The sequence below is a fragment of the Erythranthe guttata genome, chromosome 11 (genome assembly GCF_056151865.1).
Source record: "Erythranthe guttata isolate IM_541 chromosome 11, IM_541, whole genome shotgun sequence".
Classification (NCBI taxonomy): domain Eukaryota; kingdom Viridiplantae; phylum Streptophyta; class Magnoliopsida; order Lamiales; family Phrymaceae; genus Erythranthe; species Erythranthe guttata.
In genome coordinates, this window is record NC_142543.1 from 17,210,869 (window position 1) to 17,220,616 (window position 9,748).

The 9,748-nt window shown below is 37.0% G+C and overlaps 1 protein-coding gene across 1 annotated transcript; it reads right to left on the minus strand.

Annotated features, from left to right (window-relative positions):
• Positions 1-7,196: 7,196 nt before the first annotated feature.
• LOC105955879 (Pentatricopeptide repeat (PPR-like) superfamily protein) lies at positions 7,197-9,272 on the minus strand. Its single transcript, XM_012979679.2, has one exon. The coding sequence runs from the start codon at positions 9,205-9,207 to the stop codon at positions 7,399-7,401; it is 1,809 nt and encodes a 602-aa protein (XP_012835133.1). The 5' UTR covers positions 9,208-9,272; the 3' UTR covers positions 7,197-7,398.
• Positions 9,273-9,748: the final 476 nt, after the last annotated feature.

The window sequence follows — 9,748 nt, forward strand, 5'->3', positions numbered from 1 at the left end:
AACTTGTGTGGATAGCCTTTCGAATCTTTTCCGATTAAGCTTGAACGCACTTTTCTGAGGGGTATAATAGTCTGAGGTTTGGGGGGCGAGTTAGAATTGAATTATGTGTTCACGATTTTCAGTTGTTGGCTAAAAGTTCTATCAATGGTCTTTACGTTTTTATTTTATGTTCGATGTTAAAAAAAAATAATAAAAAAAAAGAGAAAAATAATAATTTGTGGTATTGTTGTGATTCACGCTCTGATTTCCCCGCCTTTCTGACTCGAGCTTAACCCGTTGGGTGCACCTCGTCGCCTAAGTCTCTCGAGTTGTCAAGCTTGGGGGTTTCTTGGACTAAAGTTCGATACATGGGTCAGGGAGATAACACAGTGGTGTCGAGCCTTGCACGAGTCATGATTATGCCCATTTCAAAAAAAAAAAGAAAAAAAAATTGTGATGAAAATCACCAAAAATATTGTTGTTGTCATTTCTTCTATTGAATAAATAGACCTACTTATGCCCAACTCGAGTTTTTTAATTTCATAATCAAAACTTACTTTTCCCCCACATTTCTGCTCAAAACCCTCGATGATTGTGTTTATTGTTTAATTACGGATTCTTGAGTCTATCTTTCATTTTGGTGTAGAAACAACTAATTGCGTCGGTAGGAAAGTCGAATACTTTAAGCCGTATGCCATTCTAAGATTTTAGGTTATCTAGCTCGTTTCATCTTTGGAATTAATTGCAATGCTTTGACCAATCCGGCAACTTTGTGGGTGTGTTGTCTGAAAACCCTCACGAGACACAACTCGTCCTTTGGGGGTACCCAGGGGTTCAAAGGCTTGTTGCATACGCTAAATGCAATCGTGATTCCCTACGTTGGTGGCCTAGGTTTAGTTTTTTTGCTTTCGTCTTTTTTTGTTTTTGGGTTGTTGTTGTTTTGTTTTGATTTACTCGGGACGAGTAAAGGTCTAAGTTTGAGGGTGTGATAAGTGTTCGTTTTGCACAACTTTTACTTATATAATCTTCGTGTTTTGGTCTTCATTCGTCCGAGTTTTCGGCTTTATTTGTATATATTATGTTGTTTTTGTTTTATTTATATTTTAGGTAAAGATAAGCTATTTTTGCCGATTCGAGACTATTTTGGAAGCGAAGCCGAGAACCAAACCAAACACGTGCAAAAGTGCATTCTCGCGGATTGTGGCAGTGTTTGGTATTTAAAGCATAACTTTCTCATGCGACCTCCGATTGAGCTGATTCAAGTGGATTTAGAAAGCTAACTTCAAGGGCTACAACTTTTTTGAAATGCACAATTGTCGAATTCGGGCTGAAAAAGGGTCAAAACAGTGTTTGAAGTTGATGCAGAGGCCAGATCGTGATCCAGCATCACCGGATCGCGATCTGGTGGCAAATTCCAGTAGCAGCGAAAAGTTGGGGCAGATCGCGATCCGCACTTCCTGGATCGCGATCTGGGAAGGCGGTGGGCAGTTTTCGAGGTTGCCAGATCGCGATCCAAGAAGCCCAGATCGCGATATGGGCACAAAAATCGAGACTATATATTTTTCTTTGATATCTCACTATAAATAGAAGGTCTCTTTTTCATTTTTCAAACTCTCGATTATCTCTCGACCTATCTCTCGACTTCTTCTTCGGTTTTCTCTTCGGTTCTCGCCAGTTCTTCGCAGGAAGCTTCGACGAGGGTTTCGACTCGGGTTTTTCATAAGCTTTTCTTTACGTTTAGTTTATAATTTCTCGTGTTCTTCATTTTGATGCTATGTTTGTAATGAACTAAGCATTTTCTTTTAGGGAAATGAAACCTTGTATATATTGATTTTGATTTCCAGATCTGTGATCTATTTGTCGTTCTTTGATTATGTTTATGTTTTCCTGTATTAAATGCTTTCGATTGTTTGGCCAACAGTTGAATTGATTCTAAATGTGAATGAACTCGAGAGAGGATTTCTCGTTCGATTTTAGGAAAACATAGCTCGGGTTGTGGAAACGGAGACGTGATGCACCTCGGGTAGCCCTTAAGGACTTGACCTAAATGCTCTCTTAATATCAGGTTCTGAACGGAGACGTCGGACCTGTGGGTAGACTCTAACTACACTGGAGACGGGGGTTAGGGTACTTTAGTGTCTGGGTTAGCGAACATAGAATTGACATTAGATTCGGATTTGTAGATATTTATCGATAGTACACTGGTGGATTTTACCCTAGAAGCCATCACACGTCGGAATTCCTCGCGTATACTGGCGGACCGTTGTTTTTATTATTTTTGTTTCCTTTTGGCTTCATGTCATCTCCCATCTTTTTCTCCCGTCTAGATAAAGTTTAGGATAGTATAATTACGGTACTTGGTAGATTTAGGAACTTAATTCCCTGTGGATCGATATCTGGAATTCACTATTCTACAAAACGCGATACTGTACACTTGCGATTTTTCATACGTAGGTTTTACGCGTATCAATATATATATATATATATATATTAGGCTTTCTTTTATTTAATTTTGCGGGTCCAGATTAAAATGGGGCCCTAAGCGATGGCATCTCTGGCTTCCCCTCAGGACCGGCTCTACTTATCCAAACATGGGGCAATTTGATAATTAATTAATTATGCCTTATCCCAATAAATCTCTCGTGATTTACCATATTTTCGAACTCTATCCTAATATTAATGAAGACATAAAGATAAAGTGAAAAGTTAAAAAAAGATATGTTTGTCAAATAAGAAATATTTCCCATAAAACCAATGCTGAAATATTTTGAAAACTTAAGGGACGATTGAAAACTGAGAATGCTGAAATAGATTCATAATTGCATATGATGAAAGGAACAAGCTGCATATTTTGAAAAATATTTGGACTGAATCATAAAATTTTCAAATTTAAGGGACAAAAACAAAATTTTTGAAAATTATGAAGGAGTAAACTGTAAATTTTGAAAAAATCAGAATATGCAAAGGGTTTGGAATTTTAACAAGAAACTCATATTTCATTTTTTTTGTTTGGTTTGAAATTTCATCTCATGTAGACCAATTAAAAAAAAAATTAAAAAAAAATCATATACATACCTCCATGTATATGGATTTGGAATGAAATTTGCATCACAAAACTTTCGTATTCAAAATCTTTAATTGAATTGGTCAATATCGTGATTCCAAAATTAACGCAATTTCTTTTACTTTTCTATTGGTGCTTGATAAAAGCTTATCAACATGATTTATCGTAAAATGGATACATGACCAATCATTTTCCGTATTTCTCATCTCTCTTTCCCTATGATGAGATAACATTTATAGTAAATAAGCTTGAGCACCACGGTAGTTATTCATACCAATATACCTCTTCGAATTTTTTAATATTGTTGTTTTTTTTTCTTTTCTGAGAAATAACCGAATATTATCAGTCATTAACAGCCACATTTGAAGGGAAATGAACTCCATCTACAGCTTCAAGGATAAAAAGCTTAGCCAAAGCATGGGCAAGAACCACTGCCCTGTCTTTTAATAAATTCGAAAGAGCACAACTGAAAATTTAAAAAAATAGCAAAGCATTCATCAATAGAGGCACCGAAAGATGTAACAGATGGGCTTCTCTCGCGAAGAGCTTGGATAACCTGAATACTATATCTCCCTCTAAAATGATCGACGACGACTGGTTTATTCGTGGGAGGTTAATCGCTTGAGGTTAATTAATATTGTTGTTTTCACTTTCAAAGAGTAACAATAATTGAATGAGTTTTGTATTAGCTCACAACTCGTATTACAGTATATGATATGCTATTAAAATGATTTATTTTGCGATTATGAGTGCAACTTGAGTTTTTGTGTTGCCACTTCATGATCATAATATAGATCCATAAATTAGAGAATATTTCCTCTTACATATATTCAGAAGTCTATATCATATGTCACTTTTACTTGTGTGTTTAAGATATATCCACCAATTCTTTTACTTGTATCTTTAAGATACAAAGATACTTTGCTCGTGTCTTTTAGACATCGTTTCGATATGAAATATTTAGTTTACCTGTTCGAGACACATATTAACCAGATAAAATATTTTATGTCTTCAAGACATGTAATGGATCTCAATTTCAATAATTCAAATGTCATAGTGTCTTCTTGAACAATCATAGATAACTTCAAGCTTCATGACATTTTTTATATCATTGTATCACAAATGGATACTCATTATGAGTACATATATACCATTCAAATCTCAAGTTTTGAGTTTTATACCTTAAATTTATGCACTTGATTTGGGGGCTCAAACCCTATAATTGGTACTTAATCATAAAATAATAGTACCTTGAGTGGAAATACCCATTAACTCAAATATTCAATTTTGAGTATCATCACTTAGACTTTGAGTCTAATATATTCAATTGAGGCTTCTAGTCTTCAATTTAATCTATGTCTCAAGCCTTTATATTTAATACGCCTCCACATAAGCTTTCAAAGCCTTCATATTTAAACTAGGCTTCGAGTCTAAAATTTATGAACTTCGAGTTCTTTTTTGATTGATTGAGCTTTTCAAGTTGATAAATTAAAGAGCAAGTGGTTCTTTAATATACCACTCAAATCTTCGAGTCGTTTTATTGCACGTGCTCGATTTGGGCCTCAAGCCTCAATATATAATAAAAATCGTTATAGTACTTAATTGCGTAATAATAGCACTATAAATGGGGAATACCCACTAACTCAAATGTTCAACAGTCTTACCATTTAAACTTAAAGTCTAATATACTCGATCGAAATTTCTAATCTCCTATGTAATCTAGGCTCTTGGCCTATAATCGTCCCTTTTGTTTTTAGAACGTCATGTTCGTCTAAAAAATTCGCACAAGGGACAATTTTGGTAGAGCTGGGTATTTTAAGCATATCTCTCGATCAAGAACCGATTTTGATGATTCAAAATGTTCCGAACAACCAACAAAAAATTCTAAAATTTTCATATTTTTAACTTTCTAAAATTCGGACATTATCAGATCCAAAACAAACATTGAAGTACATGCTCGTGAATTGCACAAAATTCACCTACAACAAAATTAAGATGGTTAATATTTTATCAATTCAGAACAACAACAAAAATATTTGAAATCAACTCCCTTTTCTTCATATTTGGTTGAGATGTTATCCTCTTTGGATCATCTTTACTCGAAAATGAAAATAGAACAATTATTCTGATAACGTGGTAAGAATCTAGGAAATAATATTAAAAAAAAGGGTCTTAAGATATAAGTCCCTCGTGACAAACCTTATTAGAACTAAATGACAAGCCTAATTAAAATTTGCTTGACATCCTTCATCAAAATTCATTCCAAAAATACCCCTCCACTCAAAAATTTGAAAATTAAGTCAGGTTGTAAATATTCTATGATGTACTATGGTATTATTTAACATTTTTAATTTGCATCTAGCATTTTTTTATTTTTTTTAACATAGAATACATTTATCTTTTTTTTTTTCTTCATTAAAAATCTTTTTTTTTTCTACATAATATTGAAAATTATGATTTTTTTTTTAAATTCCGATCTAGTCATTTGCAGACACGCGTAGAAACCATAGTAATTCGTAGTCACCCACAGACATCTTGAAACCCTAAATCCTCGTGTAACCCTAAATCCTCCTTTGAAACCCTAGCCGCCAGCCGCCAGACACTCATAGACACTCACAGAAATCTATAGACATCAAAATCGAAAAAACTTAGCCACCAAACCCTAGATCCGCCCCAACACCGCCGCCGCACATCCCCTGCAAACCTCCGCCGCACCGCCCTGGACTCGCCGCCTCCACCACGACACCCCCCCCCCCCCCCCCCCCAACCACCGCCGCACAGTCCCTGCAGTCGCGCCTCCACCACCGCTGCTGCTGGTTCCTCTCCAACCGCCACCACCGGCGACGGCCTTCGTGCTTCTATTTGAGAAAAAGAGAGATATAGAGAGATGAGAGAAACGGAGATAGAGAGAAAAGGCGATAGAGAGAGAGAGGGAGAACGTGAGAGATACGATGGAGAGGGAGAGAACGAGAACGTGAGAGAGGAGATGGAGAGGGAGAGAGAACGTGCGAGAGAAAAAAAATAAAAAGAAGAAAAATAAATATGAGAATTGAAGAAACGTGAATGTATAAGTTATAGGATTTAGGGTACAAGGGCAACATAGGGATAACAAAAAAAATAGGGATGTGCCTCATATATTATTTCAAACTAAGGATTTAATTACAAGATTGAATTTGAACTTGTCATTTAGTTCAAATTAAGTCTCGTTTTAGGGGCTCCTAGCATATTACCCAAAAAAAAAGCAATGTAGGAAGAAGTGATATACTATTCCATATCGTCAAGTGTGTACAACTCATTACAATGTGTTCTTTATATAGCACAAATAAGACAATTAGAAGGACAATAGTTACAATATAATTAAGGAGAATTAAACTTATCGTGACCTTTGTACATCCACATTGAAATACATTTCATAACACATAAAATGTTTTGGCGGGTTTAGTTATAGTTTTTATATTCAATATTATAGATAATTTATTTAAATAAGTAGGACACTGTAGAAATAAATAAATGAAAATTAAGCCATGAATAAAAATATATTTTCCCAAGATAAACTATTTATTACATGAATTTTACTTTATAAAATTAATTGTACGAAATTTGATTTTTACAAAGAACTATGATTATTAAGTTAAATATTTGTCAAGTAAATATATTTGAAAAAAATGCAGGGTTTAGTTGTCAATATGTTCATTGATTATAAATTATAATATATATGTTAATCACAAGCAATATATAATATAAAATCAATTGAATGGGGGAAACAAACTATGTTTACTCAAAACACAGTAAACATCACTTACTTTTCATCATAAAGAAACATTCTTCTCTAACTCATCTCTAAATTATTTTCTGCAACCAAAGTGAAAAATACAAGAATTAATAAAGATTTACATATCTCTGAATTAGAACTGAACATTTATTGAAAAACATGATGTGTGTTAAATTTAATTCTCGGAGAACGAAAACGATAACGAAAATAGTTTTAGCATAAATTACAACGGTCGTCAAGTTTCACTTTAAACCATTAAGGCGAGAGCAACTAGAAAGAACGAATGCAAAAATTTAACCCCGTCACAAAAAAAAAAAAGGAAAAGAAAATCACCTTCAATAGGTTTTAGCCTGCTTGATTTTTCATCACTCTATGGTCGAATAAAACAAACGGAAAAATATTTTCACAAGCTTTCGCATTACGCAATTCTTGATCATGTCTACAAAATATTAACTCAAAAAGGCGCAAAAGGACAGGTAATTAAAAAAAAAAAAAAAAAAATCGGCCTTTCTTGATTCCGAGTATACGACAGTGAGAAAATAGGGGAAGCCCGTTTACAAGGGCGTATCGGTAAATTCACTATCTAAGTTTTAGCAGAGCTGCCGTTATACATATGCCCGTCTATATCCGGTGCAAATCCCTTATCCATCATTTCCTCCTTAATAATGCCGTAGGTTATTTCGTTAGGTACAAACCCTTTCTCCAACATCTCGTTAAGAAATCCGTTTGCTTCTTCCATTTTACCGATCTCGGAAAAACCCTTGATCAACAAATTATACGTCACGACATTCGACCGCTTCCCTTCTTTCTCCATTCTCTTCCTCAAAGTCAGAGCTGCGTTAGGGTTTCCTTGCTTGCAGTATCCACCAATCAAAGCATTATACGTAATGTGGCTCGGGTCCACTCCCTTCTTCCGCATCTCGTCAAGAATTCGAACCGCCTTTCTCGTTTCGCCTACGTCGCACATTGCGTTTATTCTTACGTTGTACGTCACCACATCGGGTACCAAACCCTTCTCCTCCATCTCTTCTAGAAGCTTCCGTGCAGCTTCCGCGTTCCCATCTTCGTAGTAACCCCCGATCAAGCAATTGTACGTAGAGACGTTCGGGGAAACCATTTTCTCCGGCATTAAATTGCGTACGCACACCGCTTCTTCCAATTTGCCCGCTTTACAATACGCGTTGATCAAACTATTGAAAGCCAATACATTGACAGAAACAACACCTTTCTCGATAATTTCGTCGAACAACTCCCGAGCCTCCTCCAACAAATTCTTCTTCGAAAACCCGTTAATGAGCGCCGTGTAAGTACCGATATTCGGCTCCAAACCCGATTCCGACATTTCATCCCTCAACCGAATTCCTTCTTCGATTCTTCCACTACCGCATAATCCATTAATCAACGTATTATACGTGATCACACACGGGGTTAAACCTCGCGCTCGCATTTCTTTAAGCAACCGAATACCCGCAGCCACGTTATCGTCCTTGCAAAACCCGTCTATTAAAATATTATACGTGATTACATTCGGGGAGATCCCACTATCCACCATCTCCTTCAATAGCATGTCGGCTTTATACATTCTACCGGCCCCACCCTTTTTGCAATACCCGGTAATCAAAGCGTTGTAAGTAACCACATTCGGCGAAACCCCATTAATCTTCATATTCTCGACTACGTCGATCGCCTTGTTCAACTTCCCGGCCTTGCCGAACCCGCTAATCACCGTATTGTAGGTGATCAAATTCGGCACGAGTTTCCTCCTAACCATCTCCTTGTACACAAACTCCACATCGCCTATCCTACATTCGTTACACAACGCAGACAACATAGGATTACACGAAATCAACGACGGCTTGAGCCCGTAATCGCGGGCCCGCCGAAACCCCTCCAGCGCTAATTCGGGCCTGCCGTTTTTCACGCAGGCGAGTATCAGCATATCGAAAACGACGCTGTTCGCGCACGAATCGTCGCCGAGGGTCAAAAGGGCGTTGCAGAAATTGGGGATTGAGATAAGTTTGCATCGTTTGACGAATGTGTGCAGTAAAGAACGGATCTTGGGGTATTTTTTGTCGTTCGCGAGTAGAATACAGAGCTTGACGTAGTGTTCGGTGGAGTGGGTTACCTGAAAATCGGCCTGCGACCATTTGAAGAAGGAGAGGACGAGGGCGGTGTCGAATTCGTCGGAGTGGAGTAGCTGGTGGAGGAAACGGGTCGGGTCGGAGGATTCGATTATGGGTTTGAGATGTGACCACTTCTGCTCTGAAATTAGGGATGCAATTTGAGATGGGGGGATCGAGTTTGTGATGAAGGATTCGCCGCCTTGTGCGGCGGCGAGCGTGTGGAGGAGGAGTGGTGGCGGAGAGGTGAGTCGGCGGCGGAGGCGGTACATGGAAGCGACGCCGTGTCCTAGTTCAGGAAACGGACCTATGCTGTCAGGTCCGACCCGATTCCTTGATAAAGACTAGAAAAGAAGGAACCCGGGTCCGGTTAATTATGACCCGGAAAACGGTTGAACGAGTAGAACCGGGAAAAACCCGGTTCAATATCAAACATTATAGTGCTACTTTTGGACCATTTATTATTGGTTTAATTAATTGGCATTATATCAGTGTGATTTTATGAAATTAAAATCTTTATTTGTTATACATATTTATTATATTTGAGAATTTGTGTTTGGTAGATTTTATTTAAATATGTATAATTTCTAAACTTTATGTTACTATGTAGAAGATATAATTTAGGGTAAATTACAAGCACCCCTGAGGTATGGTCAAATTACAAAAACCCCCCTCTTGTTTGGATAATTACATCTACCCCCTCAACTATGATTTTTTCTTAGACCTCCACCTTTATGGTACCAAATTCAACATAGTCATCTAGATTCCGTGAAATGTGCTCTAGTTTGTACTCGTTTTGTGTAAAAAATACAG

Bases quoted from the DNA above. Each gene is read 5' to 3' on its own strand.
- LOC105955879 (XM_012979679.2), bottom strand. From the start codon at position 9,207: ATGTACCGCCTCCGCCGCCGACTCACCTCTCCGCCACCACTCCTCCTC.